The sequence below is a fragment of the Nuphar pumila genome, chromosome 6 (genome assembly GCF_984573655.1).
Source record: "Nuphar pumila chromosome 6, dmNupPumi1.hap1.1, whole genome shotgun sequence".
In the NCBI taxonomy this organism is placed as follows: Eukaryota; Viridiplantae; Streptophyta; class Magnoliopsida; order Nymphaeales; family Nymphaeaceae; genus Nuphar; species Nuphar pumila.
This window is the reverse complement of record NC_143254.1, coordinates 13,233,511-13,254,375: the sequence shown is the minus strand read 5'-3', so window position 1 is coordinate 13,254,375 and position 20,865 is coordinate 13,233,511. Positions and strand designations below refer to the sequence as shown.

Sequence of the window (20,865 nt, the reverse complement as noted above, 5' to 3'; positions counted from 1 at the left end):
CTTTATTTGTCTAGTTTATATCTGAAATTTTTTATAACTTTATATATTTATTTGATATTTCAAATATATAAAAAACCAGAACTATTTTGTTTAATCATGGTTAAGTAAGATTAATCTGTAACCAGTCCTGAATTTTAACAAATTTAAAATATGTATAAAAAGTTATAAAAATTTTCAGATATAAACTAGACACATAAAAAAAGAAAACCCTTTTTACAGATTTGGAAAATGATATCCCATTGGGGAGATATGACTCTCGCAAAATGAACTAAAAATATGTGCAACTTAAATAATGCAGAATAATAAGGGTCTGGTTTTTAATCAAAATAAGAAAATAAATAATCATAAAAATTGCTAAAAATTAACAAAAATAAACTAGACTCAATAAGAAAGACACCGTTTTTGACAGATTTGAAATCTGATCTCCGGTTAGGGAGATATGCCCCCGACAAGTTGGTCATAATTCAGGTAGCGATTTATGTCGTAAATCACACATCGATTTACTGAAAATACTATAAGTCACAATAGTGATTTACACATAATGATTTACTGAACAACACCACAAATCGCTATAGTAACTCATGAAATATACTAATTCAGTAAGCCATCACGCGTAAATCGCTATTTGAATCAAGACCAACTTGTCGGTGGCGTATCTCCTTAACCGGAGATCAGATTTCTGATCCGTAAAAAACGGTATCTTCGTTATTGAGTCTAGTTTATTTCTGCCAATTTTCAGCAATTTTTATCGTAATTTCATACCTGTTTTTGGTCGAAAACAAAGACCCTGTCACACTCTATATCGTTTTAGATACTCAGGTTTTTAGTTCATTTTGCAAGAGTCATATCTCTCCAACGGGAGATCATTTTCCAAATCTGTAAACAGGGTTTTTTTTTTCTTTATTTGTCTAGTTTATATCTGGAATTTTTTATAATTTTATATATTTATTTGATATTACAAATCTTTAAAAAACTGGAACTGTTTTGTTTAATCATGGTTAAATAAGATTAATCTGTAACCAGTCCTGAATTTTAACAAATTTAAAATATCAAATATGCATAAAAAGTTATAAAAAAAATTTAGATATAAATTAGACAAATAAAAGAAGAAAACCTTTTTTGCAGATTTGGAAAATGATCTCCCGTTGGAGAGATATGACTCTTGCAAAATGAACTAAAAACTTGTGCAATTCAAATAATGCAGAATAATAGGGGTCTGGTTTTTAATCAAAATGGAGAATGAAATGACCATAAAAATTGTTGAAAATTGTCAAAAATAAACTAGACTCAATAAGAAAGACACCATTTTTTACGGATTTGAAATCCGATCTCTATAACAGGTTCATTTTCTGAAATTAAACAGTAAGTTTTAGAAGTCACCATCTTCAAACCAGAAAAAAAACAGAAAAATCGTGGGAAAGGGTGTTACGAAAACCTTTAGCAAGAAACAACCGAAGGAAACATGAGTACCACGATTAAACAAAACACTTTATTGCACAGGGGGAAGCCCCCAAACCCCCCTCCTGTAGGGGCAAAATCTCTGACTCTGGCTCCACAACTTATTAAGTTGAACGATGCTACCCACACCGGTGGGAGTCCTCAAACCCCCATCCTGTAAGGGCAAAATCTCTGAATCAGGCTCTACAACTCATCAAGTTGAACCATGCTACAGTCAGTGTGCAGGTCAGTCGATGCTTACTGGAGCAGTGCATGACTTTCTCCAGGGGGGTTCCTTTCTCAGATAATCCTGCAGTGCATGGATTTTCTGGATGAAAGATATGTTTGTTCTTTTTTTGAACCGTTTGTTTTCCTTTTTTTGAATGAAGGACATTTTTGTTATTTTCTCAAATCGTCGTTTTATGGCAAGAATAGCAAGAATGGGTACTTAAGTCTTTACAACAACACCAAAGTCCGATGCAAAGTTATGTCAACATACACGGAAATACAAGCCCCATGTGCGTAAATACGTGGCACTCATTCATCCCCCCAAACACAGACGTGGGATTCAGTGAATCATAGGGGGAGAGCATACACCACCCTCTCAACCTTACATGCCTCAATCATGATAAAGCAACAACAGCCCCAAGGTGACAACGGGATTAGACTCTGAGCATGTGGCTGGCCATATTACCATAGATCTTAAGTGATAAAAGCATCCTAATCGTGGTTAGCCATCATCTGTGAGCTCGGGATCAGGTGCCATAACGTGACACGCTTTGAAGTGTGCCGCTGCACCTAATGCCCTCCATCTTTGAATGACTGACTATTAATTTGTAGGGCCCAAAAGTAGGGGTGGCAAAACCTGACACGACCCGCCAACCCGCCTCTTAGGCGGGTTTGGGTTTGGAAAAAATGAACCCGTTTAATAAACGGGTCGACCCGCCTAACTCGTTTATTAAACGGGTCGGGTTCGTGTTAGGGGTATGCCAACCCGCCTGACCCGTTTAATAAACAGGTTAGGCGGGTGGGTTGACCCGCCCACCCGCCAACTCGTCTGCCAACCCGCCAACTCGTCTGCCAACCCGCCAACCTGACCCGTCAACCCTACCCACCAACCTGCCTACCTGCCAACCCGATCCGTCAACCCGCCAACCTGAAAACCCGTTTACCCGACCCAACCCATTTATTAAATGGGTTGGCGGGTCGTGTCGGGTTACCCGTTTATTAAATGGGTCTGGTTCGTATTTGCCACAGCCGACCCGTTTAATAAACGGTTCGGGTTGAGGTATGCTGACCCGCCAACCCGACCCGATTGCCACCCCTACCCAAAAGCATACGGAGGGCAGCCAGGTGCAGAGGTATGCCATGTGATGCACTTGATTTCGGTCAGCTGTACCATCCATTAATTAACAATCAGTGGGGCCTGCCACACTTGACCTCATCAATGAGCCAACCGATAACTACTGCTTGCCTTTCAAAAAAACAAAAAAAAAGGACTTTTTTCAAACTAACTTCGTATTCAGGCATTCTTTTTCCTATTTAAATTTTAAAATAATTACCTTAGGTATTCTTGCTATTTCGGAATTATTGCAATATTATTAGCATGGTATCATTAAAAAACATTAAACAGGTAAACACTGTGATATTTTCAAAAGGACAATTTTGAAGAAGTCGCAATATTATGTCATACTATTTTCTGTATTTTCCATATTTAAAAAGTTTTGTCTACTTCCTTTATCTTTATTATATTTTAAAACGTTTGTATCTTTTCTGAAAGCATTAAAAAATAATACCAATCATATTCTTGCGTTTTTTTATATATTTTTTAAAATTGTCAGTGCTGATAATTTTTAAAGCTTAATATTTTGTTTTTGAGATTTATTAAGATCCCTAAGATATACTTCCAGAGTTTGCTCAGACAGATAAACCGAAACTATAAAATTTGAACAAGGACTTTTCAGTAATTCAATCACTGTGCCCTAACTTTCCTCGTTTCCTTTTCTTCGTTCAACAGAATCACTACGCATGCTTTGGTCGAACGCCAAGAGAGAGAGGGAGAGAGAGAGAGAGATGACCAACGTATCTCTGCCGTCCAATGCGTTAGAGTTCGATGTCTTCCTGAGCTTCACAGGCGAGAAGACACGCAACGACTTGGGAGGTTCCCTCTACGACGCCCTAACCAACGGCAGCGTTCGCACGTGCACCGGAGGACTGAGCTCGGGCGATCGAGAGCGTCCATCTGGGGCGATCGACGCCTCGGACGTTTTCATACCCATCCTGTCCAAGTCGTACGCCGGGTCGAGGCAGTGCCTTACGGAGCTCACCAAGATTGTGGCGAGCAGGCGTGTGATCTTACCCGTATTCCTGGACGTTAATCCTTCAGATGTGCGGCGTCAGAAGGGAGAGCTGGACAGGGCGTTCAAAGACCACGAGAGGAATGCGGAGCTGGAGAACGGGACGGTCACTGGATGGAGGGATGCGTTGACGGCAGTGGGCGAAATCAAGGGCTACGATCTCACCAATGAGGAGCATGGGTATGTGAAACAGATCTCTCTCTCTCCCTCTCCCTCTCGTATAAACAAATATATATTTAATATTTATGTTTTTATTTTTAAGTTGCCGATTTTGCCAAACTTTTCTTGAGAAAAAACTCGTTTTTGTGAAATTATCTCAAGATATTTCTTTGCACAGAATATTACGAGAACGAAATTTGTGACTCTATCCATTTTAAACCTATTCAATGCCTTCCGTCTTAGGGCACGGAAGGCATCAGGAAAAAGGGTGGGGCCCATCTAAAAGATGGGCATCCCAGCTATGGTGATTTGGATGTCATTCATCTTGAGATGAACGGCTTCTAGTGTAGGTACCTCCGACCTGATCCTCACTCAATCCTAATCGGATCTGATTCGAGTCAAAATCGTGTCATCCCCGCTGCTGACTTTTAGCCAAAAATTCCCACCGACTCCCTACTCTTGCACATGAAAGATGACTGGTTCGCCTGGCCAATTCTCCATTTAATCTTACGAGAGAGAGAGAGACGTTTGTTTCATGCATCAGAAAGAGAAACACAAATTTCATGTAATTTGTATTTCACATGATAGTAAAATCCTACCAAATAGTTTTTCATAAGAAACAATCCTATTTTTATGTTTGTCTCATAATAAGTGTGAAAGTCGTAAGGTAAGTAAACTTTGCATATATACCAGGGGGGACTAATGTGAGAAAAAAAAATGGTTGGATAAATCATCAAAGGAAAATGCCATTTACAAGGAAAATGCCATTTACAAGGAAAATATTGAGTCATGGCAATCACGTAAATCATTAAAAAAGGGTTCCGCGATTTGTAAGGGCCGGACTTGGGTTTTTAAGTTTTTCAAGCAATTTGTTCGTTTGACCGGCAATGGTCATATAATATTGCCTGGACACTAAGCAATGATAGTAGCTTCACCACCTCCTCAACTTACAAAGCTTGCCTGAACAACCACCCAGTCCAGCAAAGTAGCCAAAGGATGATCCATCTTGGTCATACATACATGCGAGAAAGGTGATGTCGCCAAAGGATGATCCATCTTGGTCATACATACATGCGAATCACCCATTATTGTTTTGTGTCAATCATGTAACCCTAACACAATCTACCCCGTTCTGAGGGTATTATGTTTACTCATTTAATATATTTTCACATTTTTTCTTAAAAAAGAACTCTTCCCGTGGGGAGGAGGTAAGATCACTACTCTTTCACGTGAAATGCATGATTCAAAGGAAAACCATTTCTCTTTGACCATTTCACATGAAAGCGCAACAATGGAATCCAACTGAAGGGGATAGGTTCATTCGGGAGGCATCTTCAGAATTTTCTGTCAGATTGGCCTGGGAGCTAATAAGAGAGAAAACTCAAGATCAAAGGATTTTCCACCATATTTGGGGACAAGGATTTTATCCTAGAGCAGCCCTTACTCTGAGGTTTTCGGTGGAAGGCAGGCTGCCAACTCATGCATGACAGTTTGAAGAGATGCTGTGTGCAACTACCCAATAGGTGCTCCCTTTGCAAACAACAGGAAGAATCGGCCGAGCATCTCTTCTTATATTGCAGTTGGGTGAAGAAAATATAGGACCAAGTAACAACTATTTTTGGCAATAGGTGGACACCTAGAGGAAGCATAAAAGAGAGGAAGCCTAAAAGAGGCTCTCAACCAATGGTATTGTTGAAGATAACGATCAGGGTTCCTTAGCTACGAGGTCGCTTGCCTATCTTTTGGATCGGGATACAACTCACTTTCTATGTTTTTTCTCATTTCTTAGGGAAACTCGCCTTATCCTTATAGAGGACGTTACACTATGTTCTCTGTATATTTTTGTAAGTGCTGATGAATAACAAGAAAAAAAACCTTGCAGTTCATGGATGTAGACCTGTCATGATCGAACCATGTAAACTCGTCTCCCTTTGTCTTACCTCTCTTTACCTCTTAATCCCTACCTCTCAATCTCACTCAAACACCATCGTCAATAGCGTCAGGGCTCAAAGGCATTCATAGCTGCTGAGCTATCTCTGTGACACCCCGGATTTTCAAAACAAAACTTTGTCCAAATTTCAAGATTTTTTTTTCTTTGCTACAAAATTTAGAAAAGGCTTTAACAATAGAAATAGACGATAGTTAATCATCAATTTTAGAAGATGTCGGGTAAGTCATATGTATGTGGCCAATGACTCATTATCCATCAAAGTATTTCATTTAAGCAAACCAAAACAAGTTATTTATTATAAACAGTAGTGCTTAGTAAAGCAGTACTAGATAAAACTAGGTTTGTAAACGAAATATCTAACACAGTTTAAAAAAAACCCTAGATCTTGATGTCGCTCTGCTTCGCATATCACATTGCAGGTTCAATACCTGTATCTCTCATAAAACGGGTCAGAAGTATTCTTGGTCTGATAGAAAATATTCTAATTCTAACAAGTATAATATTTTGAAGACATAAAAAGTCACTTAAGGGACGCAGTTGAAAACATCGTAGCTCAAGTCTCTATGACTTAGTGTATCAGTATCCCATGAATCGAAGCAGGAGCTCCTCGAGCCTAGCTTAGCCATGCAGATACAATTTGGGTCTCTTGCTCGATCGGTCCAACAATGTACCGAGATCAGTACCTTACAGAAGGTGATGTATGAGTAACACTAAGGTACATTTATTCATTCATTCATCAGTGTAACTATAACTAATGCATTGTTTCGATAATTACCAGTCCACCCCCTTGTACGTGGGAGAACTTAAGTTCGGCATCAAACAAAGTCATCTGGTTTTTTATTATGTTATGCTTTTTTGTATGCCTAGAGGTCTAAGTGACCCTGTTCGTAGTTGAGCGATAATTTTCATGTCGGGATGAACCCCACTAGGTTGTTTTATATGCATCATTCTACTGCAGTAGCAAGGTTGAATCCCTAGATTTTAAGGATAACTCGGCCTCCTAACCTTTGAGTGATCAGAAGACTGCTTGAACTCTTTGGTTCATAAGATAATGTATATCATTTAAGATGGTATCATCATTATCTGCCTCGATGAGCGTAAAGTCCTGAAGGGATTTGACGATATAATCTTTCTTATTAGAATGTTGAGTGCCACATAGGCAATCGAGTATGTTCTGCATGAAGGAAATATGAACCCAACCTCAACCAATTTTTCGAAGCACGGGTCGATTTTCATGTGATCAAAGACTACTTTTATGTTTTGTTTATATGCATGCAAACATCGTTGTTGGCATCTACGACCTTCACGAGTGCTTCACCCATTGCGGGGGGATAATCAACTCTAGCACAATGGCAATTAGGAATATTATTCTTGTACAATGTTTTACAGAGGCATGCATAAACATGGATCACTTTAGATTGATTGCTCGACATATTTAGCCTTATCAAGCATTGGCCTAATAAGGTATAACAATTGCTCTGGTGTAGTGGCCCTTACGAGTACAGTGCCCTTGACGATGAAAATGAAACAAGCCATTCAAGCAGGGTCCCAACAATGAGGGCATTATCGTGCCATCCATACTAGCTTAGGTGAGTATTTTGCCAGAAATCTCGACATCACCCCTATTTAATGGGAAAACATGACATTCCTTTTTGTTTTTAAAGCATCTTATCAAAAATTTTGGTAGCATCTTTCCTGTTTAATGGGAAAAACATGACGTTCTTTTTTGCTCGAAGAGCATCTTATCAGAAAATTAGGCAGTATCTCTCCTGTTTAATGAGAAAATCGTTATGTTCGTTCTTGAATAGATGTGCACTGTTATGCGTACTTTACATCTTTCATGGTTTATTGAAAACCTAGGCCTTAGTTTGGCCTTACGCTGGTGACTTAGACGATTACATAAATGTGGTTTTGTGTAAATCTAAAACCTTTCCAATAGGAATTTCTTTGCCAAACAATGTTTTGAATAAGGCAAGTCATTTAGAATCACTTTGGGCGATCAATCACCATTTGTACGCTGATTATAGCGCAATTATATTTAGTAAAAATAGGAGTATGTGCACATAACAGTGCAACAACAAAGTAAAGCATGTAAAGTTAGGTCCGATAAATGAAATTATGCATCGGGCTAAGGTGCATAAGCAAAGCCTAGTGAATGAAACCATGCATCAGGCTACGTAAATTACATAAAGCAAGAGCATGTGCGCATAACAGCGTGATGACAAAGTAAAGTGCATAAAGCAGGGCTCGGTAAATGAAACCACACATCCAGCTAAGTAAAATGTATAAGGCTACATATATGTATATTTTTACATATATATAGTAAATAAAAAAGTAGTCGCAAAGATATGCACATAGACATGAAGCAAGCTTGTGGTGGCCTAAAGGCTAAACCCTATGACAGATAATTCACTGTAAATATTGAGCAAAAGTTGCAAGGGTGTGCATGTGAATATTAAAGCAAGCTTGTGGTGCCCTAAAGGATATAAACCAAGGACTAAGACCAGATATTGTTTTAGAAAGGTATACGGTAAGAAAAATCCCACTGTACATGACAATTAATCCAACAAATAACTTGAAAGAGAGAGAACGGTGTGCAAACCTATAAAAATTTGGTAGCGGTAGCTCAATGCAGTGTAGAGGCACTCCTAAGTCATGGCCAACATGTCTTTATGTCTGGTATAGTCACAACCAAGTGCGTCTTGTGTAGAACTTGTCGGTGCGATGAAATGATAAGGTATAGGCCAAAAATATATTGAACCTAGTTTAGGTCCAACTGGGTTCGAACCTATCTCAAGTAGGCTAGACTAGGTTAAATGGGTTGGACCTAGTCAAGAAAAGATAGAGGATATATATCTAGCTATCAGGATGAAGGGGTCTTAACCACTGTTGTGAGAGGCGTACGCCTCAGAGGCGAGGCGCACGCTCAAGGTACTAAGGCGTGCTGTGATGTGCAAATTGCCCCTCATCAACCTCCAGAATCCCCTCCTTCATCCCCAAGTCTTCCTCCTTTGCCCGATTCGCCGACTGTGCTAACCCCAAGTGCCGGTGGATCCACCGCCACGTGCCGGCCAACTGCTCCTCCGCCGCTCCCTGCCTCCCCTCCCACCGCTTCACTTCTATACCAGTTGTGAGAGGCGTACACCTCAGAGGCGAAGCGCAGGCTCAACGCCTCGCTTCGCCTTATCGCATTTAACAACCTTGGTCTTAACCCAACTGAGTTCAATCTAGGTCAAGTGGGTCCAAGCTCACTTCAAGTGGGCTCAGTCTAGGTCAAGTAAGTTTGACCTAGGCTAAAACCAAATAAAAAAGAAAGAGAAAAAGCTAACCTGGTAGGTCAAGTGGACTTGACCTATGTGGGCTCAGACTGGGTTAGGAAAGTCCAAGTTCACCTCCAGTGGGGTTGGTCCAGGCTAGAATCAAGAGAGAGAAAGATGAGAGGGGAGAGAGAACCTAGAGATAGAGAAAGGAGCAGGCAATTTTTTCTAAGGAGGGTCTCCTCTTATTTATAGACTTGAGTTTAGATATTGGATATGGGTATAAACTGGATCTGATCAATCCAGACCATCTGATCTAGATCCAAACTTACGGCTAAAATAACATAATGATATCCATATCCCTATGGGGCTCACTTAATATTTCTATGAGATATTTATGTAGGGCCTATAAGATATTTTTGTAACATATTTATATGGTGCCCACTAGATATTTTTGTGGAGTCTGCCCATTTTGGCGTTTGACCGATATTTTTTACGAAAAAAGTGAGTATGCAATTCTCTTCGTCTTGATGAGATGAAGCGGATTGGCTTTGCAAAATTTTCTAATTTTGCCTAGGGAGTGAGATATAACTCTTTGATTGTTTGAGCATATATCTTTGAGAATATATACATCCTAAGTATATTTGGCTCTACGAAATTTCTTTGTTTCGCATTCAAGGTTAATACGATAATTTTACATAAAAATACCTCTTATTTTTATTCAGATTTTATTGAAAAATTATGGATCTACAATCTCATTTTACATTGTATTAGAGCTCCACCGATCTGCATCCACGCTTTCCTCACACAGGCAGTAATCAGGTCCTTCTATCCTGTTTCTTTTTAGCTTAGTCATGTTTGGCTCTGAACCTGCATCCGGATCAACCCCTGCTCTTCAAAGGGTGATCATACATGATCAAACTAATCTCAATCTGAAGATCACCACTGTGCCCTTTAATGGCTACAACTACACAACATGGTCCAAATCCATTCGTCTATTCCTGAGCGACAAGAAAAAAATAGGACGTCACCAGGAAGAAAATTGCTCCCGATCAGTCAGATCCCACGTATGAAGAATGAGAATCCAACAATCATTTTGTGATGTCATGGCTTCTCAACTCTGCGGAGCCACGCATCACTGAGAGCTTCCTGTTCCTTGACAACTCCACGACCATCTGGAACATCGTAAACAAACTGTACAATGACCAGTTTAATATAACTCGTATGTATTAGTTAACCAAGGATCTCTGTAACCTAAAGAAAAGAGATTGTCTCATGATCGAATACTTAGAGCACCTTTGAGGGATATGGGACGAGTTGGACTCTATATTCTAACGTCCATTAACCCAATCGACCTACAAAAACAACAGGAGCAGATTAAGATTTTTCAAATGATGGTCGGCCTAGGAGCTGAATATGACAACGCCATCAGCAATATCCTTATGACTAGCAGCCTACCATCTCTAAACTCAGTCTGCTCGTCCATACTGAGAGAAGAAACATGACGAAAAGTGATGAACCCCATCAAAACAAAGGAACAAGGTGACGCCTCAGAGAAATCTGTGTTCACGATAGAGTACAATGATCAAGCAAATCACTCCAACCAAAGTGGAAACTTTGACAAAAGTAGACCAGAAGAAAAGAGACCTTCCTGCTCCTATTGTAAAAAGAAAGGATACACTCATGAAAAATGTTGGAAGCTTCATGGCAAGCCCAAATCCACACAGTCAGATAATGGGAAGGACAGATCCACCGCTTAGACGACCATCAACAGAAATGACGAGATGCCTCTAACCCTGGAATGGCAACACTGTATGGATCATGGATTCTGAGGCCACCAATCACATGACTGGGAACAAAAACATCTTTGACATGAAAGCTGCAGGGCCCAAGGGCCCCATAACCATTGCTAACGACTCTAAGGTTCTCGTAGAAGGAATAAAAAAGACTCACTTCTTTAACCAAGAAGCTAGTTGCAACACTATATATTTCAAGCATGGCCGCCAACTTATTGTCGGTCCGTGAGATCACAAACAATCATAATTGCAATGTAGGTTTTTTTCCCACTAACGTGATATTTCAGGAATAGGAGACGGGGTAGATGATTGGTGAAGGTAAAGTGGTGAATGACCTCTACTTTTTGGAGCAAAATAGCAAGGCACTCATCACCCATCGCGAGGACGAGGATAGCCAAAAGTGGCACTTTAGACTTGGCCATTCCTTGAATAAGGCCCTTAAAACTCTAATGTCTTTCTTGGATTATAATTGTTATGATTGTGATATTTGTTGCTAAGCTAAAATGACTCACCCTCCTTTTCCATGATCACACACCATCACCTAGAAGCCGCTTGAATTGGTCCACTACGATGTTTGGGGACCGGCCCCTATGGATTCACACTTAGGTTACAAGTACTATGTAACCTTCATTGATGATTTCTCCAAGGCCACGTGGCTATATCTCTTACGTTCCAAAGGCGAAGTCTTCATTCACTTCAAAGACTTTTCCAAAATGGTCGAAACTCAATATAAGACCAAAATCAAAAGTTTTTGAACTGACAACGGCACAGAATATGTGAACAAGCAATTCAATGAGCTACTTTGAAAAGAAGAGATAGACCATCAAACCACTTGCATTGGAACTTCCCAACAGAACAGAGTAGCAAAACGAAAAGCAGGCACTTACTCGAGGTCACCAAGTGAATGTCCCAAAACCTTATTGGTGTGATGTCATCGCCACTGCCTGCTATCTTATAAATAGACTTCCAAGTTAGAAGCTGAACATGAAACCTCCAATGGAGATATTGAAAGGGAGAAAAATCTAGATTGATCATCTCCGTGTCTTCGGATATACGGTCTACGTTCTAAACTCTTCATCAAAATGTGATAAGCTTACTTAGCGTGCCATAAAATGCATATTCCTCGGGTACTCCAGCACGGAGAAAGGATACAAGTGCTATGACATAGCCAATAAGTGCCTCCTCATATCCTGAGATGTGAGCTTCGACGAAGACATCCCCTACTTTCCCAAAATTGATGTTAAACCTCAGTGGGAGAGACATCAACATCTCACTCTTTTAAACTTAAACATTTGGGAAAATGTCTCAACCCTCAGAAGTCAGGGAGAACTTGAACCCCCTGATCTACCCATGGGGAACAATCCACCTGAAGCAGCTATCGAAACTCCCGTAGGCCCCATTAGGCGATCAAAGAGAGTCTCTAGGCCTCCTCAGAGGCTAAACGACTTCGTCACCTATAGTGCCACCTTATATCCTATCGAAGGCCACATAAGCTATGAGTGTCTATTGAAAGGTTTCATCGCCTTCCTTGCTCGAATCTCATCCAATCACAAACCCACATCGTTCCAAGAGGCTCGCAAACACCACTAATGGAACAAGGCCATGGAAGACGAGCTTGAGGCCCTAAGGAAGAATCACACATGGGATATCGCCACTCTTCCTAAAGGGAAAAAGTTTGTCAGTTGTAGATAGATGTACAAGCTAAAATAGCAGAGTGATGCCTGCATAGAACATCACAAAGCTTGCCTGGTTACCAAGGGGTACTCGCAAACTCATGGGATTGACTACCACGAGACGTTCGCCCCCTAGCCAAAATGAACAATCTTCGCATTCTCCTATCCATTACTTACAACTCTAACTAAGAACTATACCAACTGGACATCAAAAACACCTTCCTCCAAGGTGAACTCGAGGAGGAAGTTTACATGCACCTCCCTCCTGGACACCCCAAAGAAGGGGATCACACTCTGGCATGCAAGTTAAAAAAGGCCATCTACAGCCTCAAACAATCTCCCAGTGCATGGTACGATAAACTCAACTTTGCTCTCCTTGGCATTGGCTTCAAGCGCTCTAACAACTATAACTCACTTTTTATCAAAATAAATGATTCAGACACTCTCATGGTTCTCGTATATGTCAACAACATCATCATAACAGGAAACAACAATCAGAAAATCGACAGGCTCAAGAATCACCTTCATAAGGTATTCAACATCAAAGATCTCGGCAAACTAATGTACTTCTTGGGAATCGAAGTATCTCACTCAAACAAAGGATTCTTCTTATCCCAAAGAAAGTATGCTTTAGACCTAAAAGAAACCAGGAAGATGGGTGCCAATCCTGCTTACACTCCCGTTCAAATCCTCTCAAGAACATAGAGAGGTATCAACGCCTGAACAAAAAATTGATATACCTCACTGTCACCCGACCAGACATTACTTATGTCGTTAGCCTTGTTAGCCAATTTATGCATGCTCCTTAAAAGCAACATGTGAGATTTATTGACAAAATCCTCAGATACATCAAGGGAATGTCAGGCCAAGGGATCTGGATGCAAAGAAACAAGCATCATGAAACAATCGAATACTTTGATGCTGACTGGGCAGGTAGTGAAAAGGCTTAATGACTGCCCTTAGGATGATAATGAAAAGGCTTAGATGACAACTATCACATATGCTTCAGTGGTTGAGAGTTTGCATTATGCGCAAATCTGCACATGACCTGATATCACATTTGTTGTAGGAATGCTTGGTAGATATCAGTCAAATCCAGGCATTGCACACTGGAAGACAACAAAGAAGGTCATGCACTATTTGCAAAGAATGAAGGACTACATGTTGATCTACAAAAAAGTTGATCACCTAGAGGTCATTGGATACTCTAATGCAGACTTAGGAGGATGTCTCAACAGTAAAAAGTTTACTACTGGATACATTTTCCTACTAGCAGGTGGTGTCGTCTCATGGAGAAGTAGAAAGTATTCTATAATTGATGCTCATACCATGGAGGCATAATTTATTGCTCTATACGAGACTTTATCTTAGGCCATTTGGATAAAAAACTTCATTATGAGTCTTGAGATTGTGGACTCTATTGAGAGACCACTAAAGATCTTTTGTGATAATTAAGCAGCCATGTCTTTCTTAAATAACAACAAGTGTTCAACCTCGTGTCGACACATGGAGTTAAAATACTTTATTGTTAAAGAAAGGACTAAGAATCATCTGATATGTATTCATATAATTGGTACGAAGGAAATGATTGTGGATCCCCTTACTAAAGGGGTAGCACCGGGATTGTATTCTCAACATATAAAGGGGATGAGTCTTTTTTATTCCTTCTGATATATGACAATACATTATGTGACCACATTTGTGAAAATGAATTGATTTTTTATGGATTTGTGTGTTGGTGATTTTGTATAAAAGATCTCTCATTTGGTTAGAGAAAATAACAGATTAACAATATTAAAGGACCAATAAAATATGTTAGAGACCAACCTATTTATAAAAGTAATCTTAATATGCCAAAGCACTAAAAATGAGTTGTATTATAGTACATGAAAATATGACATTTCATAAAGAGATGATCATCTCCATGACTCATATGATTCATTCTTGTGATACAAGATAGCATGTGAACCCAAATAAAAAATTAAGTCGAGATAATGGTATAAACCTCGATTTAGTACCCTTTTAGTGTCAATGGGTCAAGTAGAAGAATATTGAGCATTTGGGTTTGGGTCCAACCCATAGTGTGACCCAATTTGACACTAATAAGAGGGTTAGTGGGCACTTAATGGGAGTTAGTGAGGTGGACGTTACGTGAATGTGAAGAGTTTACATTCTATAACTATCCCCTATCTTCCATTATAAATAGAGGGCGTAGCTGTATGATGAGAGTAACCAGAAACCAGTTGCTTGTAGCCTATTGCCTGTAATTGTTATTGGGTTCAGGGTCCTGCTCACCATCGACTTGAAGGCCTGAGTTCATCATGGACGTCGATAGGCTGAGGAGAACACCGAGCACCCGCATGTCGCATCGGCCATGATATCTACCGGTATATGCGTATTTTGTATTCCAATTTCATTGTTGCGAATACGCCAACAATAAACACATCCATGCTAATGATTGAAAGTTGCCGCCCAGGTTTGGTGTCCAAGGTCAGATCTGTGTTGGAAGGGAGAAACATAAGCCAGAACATGCCAAACCAATTGAAGGACATTTTGTATAGTTTTGATAGAATTCATGTGAATAGGGCATACAGACATTCAGATTTTTTGGCCTAACAGCAAGTTAAAATAGCAAAATGGGGGTGAGTAAATCTTGGAAAGACCACCCCACAGACTACTGGTAGATGAGTGGTTGTTTTTGTATATGTAAATTTCCTTCAACATACCGGTAGGAGCCCGCCAAACCCCAGCTTGCCTATCAATAAAAAAAACTCAAACTTTGACTATCTGAAAATGCAGGTTGTCTATTTAAATTTTTTGGTGAAGATACTTGCAAGAAGAAATGGTTTTAACATTAAATAGTTTAAAACTTCTGAGCAACACATGCATTTCTTATTCAATTCAATTGCTCAACTAAAATGGAAATTGTGGCATATATAGAAGTTCATTATGTTGTTTTCTTTTCTTTTTCTCTTTTTATGCTAGATGTATCCTTCCTCTTAAAAGACATTAGTCAAACAAAGTTTCAAAGGGTGCTAAATATGAAAGGATATGACCCCTTAGTAAGAATTCAAAAGCTTATAGATGAAATTGACAAGTTTAATAGTCTTTCTTGAAAGTATCTCAACTAAAACTATTTTTTGAAAAGAATCTCAACTATTTAGTGGTAATCTAGTGTCTACTTAGAACTTTCCTCCTCTGATCATGATCTAGTTCAAAGTAGTAATCAGGCTTGAAGTTATTGTGATAACGCTAGGTATTTTTCAAAAGGTGATTATGACATTTTTCATCATTATCACAGATTCTTTGCTTCAACAAACATTATCTGCAATCTAAAACACAAAGCAGATCTAATTAGTTGCAAAGAAAGTGCTAAGAATTTGAGCAATGCTCCAAGTGATATGGCTATGTACCCAATTCTTAAAATTGATTAATGAGTAGATCATGCTTGCTAAATGCTAGTACTCTTATTGTAGATGCTTTTTCAGAACTTGGTTATGAAATTGGCATTATTTTCACCAGTTTTTTTCTCATCCTACTTTTCATCATAAAAAATGGCAGACAAGAAGCAAAGTGGGTACAATTGATTGTCAGAGAAGTACTAAAGAAATTGAGTAATGCTCCCCGTGATGTGGCTAAGCACCCAATCGGAATTGAATCCCGATTAGAGAAGATGTTAAATATATTGGATCTCAAAGCTAAAGATGTTCGCATGGTTGGAATAGTTGGCATGGGGGGGATCGGAAAGACCACCCTGGCCAATGCCGTTTACAATCGGATCTTTACCACATTCGAAAGTTGCATCTTCATCTCGGACATTAGAGAAGTATCAAAACAACCCAAGGGAGTTGTCACTCTACAAAACCAGCTCATTAGCGGGATTTTTGATGGCAAGATTCCCTCTGTAAATGATGTCAGTAGAGGAATCAGTGTGATTAGAGACAGAATACATAGTAAGAAAGTTCTTATCATTCTTGATGATGTCGATAATAAAAGTCAACTTGATGCACTAGTTGGTGAGCGTGATTGGTTTCAAAAAGGAAGTAGGATCATTATAACAACAAGAGACGAACATGTACTTAATGTGCACAGATTAAAGGAACACGAGATCTACTGGACAAGAAAGTTGGACTATGATGAAGCTCTCCAGTTGTTTAGTTACTATGCTTTTGGAAGAGACCACCCCCCGGAGGAATACAGAAAACTCTCTGAGGATGTCATTCGAGTGCTTGATGGGTTTCCACTAGCTCTTGAGGTAATCGGATCGTTTTTTTTTTATAAGAGAAGCAAAAAGGATTGGGAAGACGTCATACAAAATTTAGCGCACATTCCTTTTGATAATGTTCAACAAAGATTAAAAATAAGCTATGACAGGCTTGATAATGAAGAGAAGCAAATATTCCTGGACATTGCATGTTTCTTCATTGGAAGGGATAAAGAAAATGCCATTTACATGTGGAAGGGTTGTGACTTTTTGCCAAGTATTGCAGTTAAAGTTCTTATGCACAAGTCACTCCTAAGGGTTAGTAGCATGAATACATTTGAAATGCATGATCAACTTCGTGACATGGGGAGACAAATTGTTCAAGAGGAAGGAGGCCTTGAAAATCCTGGCAATCAAAGTAGGTTGTGGAACCAAGGTGAAATTTTGGATGTGCTGAACAATCTCAAAGTAAGCTGCCTTCTCTCTCTCTCTCTCTCTCTCTCTCTCTCTCTCTCGCTCTGTGGAACCACTATCAATTTTGAAAACTTAGTAGTTTAGTATGTTACTATAGAAGTCTCAAAGTTGATTTTTGTGTTTATCATTAGGGTACAAGAAGGGTTGAAGGGATTGTTCTTAATATGCAAGAGCATGGTGGACGTGCAATGGGGAAGAGAAATATAGGAACTGAAGCTTTCAATGCAATGTCCAATCTAAGGCTTCTTCGTATTAATCATGTCAACTTGGTTGGCACAAGTAAATTTCCTCCTGAATTAAAGTGGTTAGAATGGCAGGGATGCCCACTAGAGTCATTACCTGAAGAATTTAAGCTAAACAAAGTAGCTGTTCTTGACTTGTCTGAAAGCAATATCCTTCATGTGTGGAAAAAGCCTTCTTTTTGCAGAAGAAAGGTTGGTTAAAATTTGATGCACTTCCTTTTCTATTAATTTATTTAGACAGTAACTTTTATAACAAATAAAATTGTGATTTTCAGGTTGTTGACAAGATTAAAGTTCTCAATCTAAGCGGATGCAGGCAACTCATTGCCACTCCTGACTTTTCTAGACATCCAGAATTGGTAAAACTAGTGCTTGGAGAATGTCAGAAGTTGGTAAAGGTTCATAAATCCATTGTTCTTCTTAAGAATTTGGATTTATTAAGTATGCGTGGCTGCACTAACTTGAAGGAACTACCAAAGGATATTTATAGGTTGGATAAACTTAGGGTCTTCGACCTGACTCGCTGCTCCAAAATTGCTAATTTGCCACACAACTTTGGCCAAATGCAATCTTTGTCACAGCTTCACCTTTATGGTACAGCAATCAAGCAAATACCTGATTCCATTGGTGAACTTCTCTCTCTAAAAGTGCTGTCACTAGATAATACTCCAATAGAAAGACTACCAAACTCAATAGGATCACTAAAGAAGCTTGAAGAACTAAGTGCCCGCCACTGCAACTCCCTTTCCACGTTACCACATTCTATTGGGGATGCAAAAAATCTGACCAAGCTATTTCTTGATGGCACCATAATCAAGGAACTCCCTAATTCTATCGGATCATTAGAAAATCTAGAGAGCTTGTCTTTGAGAAAATGCAAGCAGCTCAAATGTCTACCTGCTTCAATGGGACAATTGAAGACCCTCCATCACTTGTACCTGAATGAAAGTAGTGTCACAGAATTGCCTGAAGATTTTGGGATGCTTTCAAGATTGAATATACTTGACATTCAACATTGCAAGTATATCAAGGAACTCCCTGCAAGCTTTGGAGGTCTCAAAGGGCTGCGGAATCTTAATCTGAAATTCAACAGTATGCTCACCATGCTTCCATCTAGTTTCTCTCTCCTTTATTACTTGAAAGAACTGGATGCCAGCCGATGCAACTTGGTGGAGGGTGCGATTCCTAGTGATTTTGGAAACCTGACTTCCTTAGAAAACTTGAATCTCAGTTACAGCAAGTTTAGTAGCTTACCAGATAGCATGAGGAATCTTACCCGACTTAAAATACTCCGTTTGGACAATTGTGGAGAGCTTCAGTCGCTGCCTCAACTTCCCCCTTCTCTAGTTCATCTTGTTGCCAAACACTGCATTTCCTTACATAGGATTTTTAATCTTTCGAACATGGAGAACTTGGAGGAACTTTCACTCAGCAATTGCAAGAAACTTGATGATGTTATCGGCCTTGAAAAATTGAAATGCTTAAGATTCTTGTACATGGACTGTTGTAGCAGCCTTCGTAATACTTGTAGGAGCAGGCTTGTCAAGGTACCATCTCCACATATTCAGATTTAATATAATGCAAACTTTAATTCTATTAAATATCCCCTTAATCATTCATTTAACATTTCAATTTTATTACAGGAAACATTTGAACATTTGAAGTACTTCAGTATGCCTGGAAGTGATATCCCCAGCTGCCTCATACACAACCAATCATTTTGTGAGATTCCAAAGTTGTCAATGAGCAATCTTAAGATCAAAGCGCTGATTCTATGTGTTGTTTATGCCATCAGTGAAGAGCCAGTGAATGGCTACCCAGACAAACCAGGTATAGTGGACATTCAAATTATGATCACCGTAGATGGTAAGGAAATATTTAAAAGTGTATTGACAATTCCTGGAATTCCAAAGCCCAATGAAGATCAAGTCTATTTTTGCCACTACAATGCACGTGATAAGGTCGCCTTGTTCCTAGAGGATGGAGGTAGGATTGAGGTAATGAAGAGAAGCCAACCGTACATAGAAGGTGTGCAGGTTAAGAAGGTTGGATTCCATGTTCTCTACAAGCCAAGGGACAAAATTGAATTGATCGATGATTCAGAAGATGGATCGATCTTTGAAAACTTAGCAAAGGGTTTTAGCTCCTCACTGAACAATGTTAATTGTAAGGACACAAATTGAATGGCTTCATTGCCTGTAATTCTTAATATATTGTTGCATTTTCTTCTTTTCTTTTTATTTATATTTTCTTCTCAACTTGATTTATGGTGTAAAAAATATAAACATCCGCCATGTAAATTCGAGGCTTATTAGACATAAGCTGGCCCCACTAATGTAACACAACCGTGATGGCGCCTTGAGAAGGTCTAGCTCTAAGCCAATGGATTTGGTTGTAACAGCAATTATCTTCATGGGGTTGGGAGCTTGGTTTAATGAATTATGCCATATCGTTTAATGGGTAAAAACTACATATAGTGGTTCATCCTACGACATACGCTGGAAGCTCAGAAATATTAAGATGTGTTTGACTGCAGAGATCTCAGAACAGAGGGTCTCATCTGGCATAGGGCTCATGCAAGAATTAGGGATGGCAGTGGACTGAGGGGAAATGGGCCCTGCCTCGCCTCGCTCCATTTGGATCGGGGATGGAGGTTAAAATCAAAACCTGTGCAGGGATGAAGGTAGGGATGGACTTACTTTTGCCCCGCCCTGTCCCTGATCTTCATTAAAAAATTACTATTACACCCTTATATATATATATATTTATTTCTTGAATATCTCTTCTCTCCTTCCTCTTCTTTCTCTAACGAGCCGCACGAGCTCACATTTCTCTTCTCTCCTTCATCTAACAGTGGAAGGCGACAGCAACAGAAAGACCGACAAAATGGAGCCCTGCTCCTCCTTGCCCTGTTTGGACTGATGATGGAGAACATGAAACAGGGAATGAACTATGGATGGAGGTTAAAATCAAAACTCGTGCAGGGATGGAGGAAAAAATTTTGAGACGGGGTGAGGGTGGAGACCTTGTCCCCTGCCCCCGCCCCAGTCCACTGCCATCCCTAGCAAGAATCCCTTGTTGTTTAAACAAATGATCTCAAATCCTCAAGTCTTGGTAATAACCTTTGGTCTCATTCCAAGGCAATCAAAGAAGGCTATCTTTGAAAGCCTTGGATTTCAAATCCGAGGGAGATCCCAGGGTTTGAAATATGAGGATCTGAAAACAGACCTCCCTCCATCAGTTCTAAAATCAATGTATATGTCTGATATCTATTTGTCCCCTTTATATATGGGATCTCAAACTCTTGATTTGAGA

At 39.5% G+C, this 20,865-nt stretch overlaps 1 protein-coding gene across 1 annotated transcript; it reads left to right on the top strand.

The window, feature by feature from the left end:
- Positions 1-3,499: 3,499 nt before the first annotated feature.
- On the top strand, positions 3,500-17,010 carry LOC149834014 (disease resistance protein Roq1-like). Its single transcript, XM_090009258.1, has 3 exons — positions 3,500-3,974; positions 16,192-16,885; positions 17,005-17,010. The coding sequence occupies exons 1-3, from the start codon at positions 3,511-3,513 to the stop codon at positions 17,008-17,010; spliced, it is 1,164 nt and encodes a 387-aa protein (XP_089865384.1). The 5' UTR covers positions 3,500-3,510.
- Positions 17,011-20,865: the final 3,855 nt, after the last annotated feature.

Excerpts from the sequence above, each read along its gene's own strand:
- LOC149834014 (XM_090009258.1), top strand. The coding sequence starts at position 3,511 with ATGACCAACGTATCTCTGCCGTCCAATGCGTTAGAGTTCGATGTCTTC. Across the intron at positions 3,975-16,191 it reads CTCACCAATGAGGAGCATGG|ACAAGAAGCAAAGTGGGTAC; the intron begins GTATGTGAAACA and ends AAAAAATGGCAG.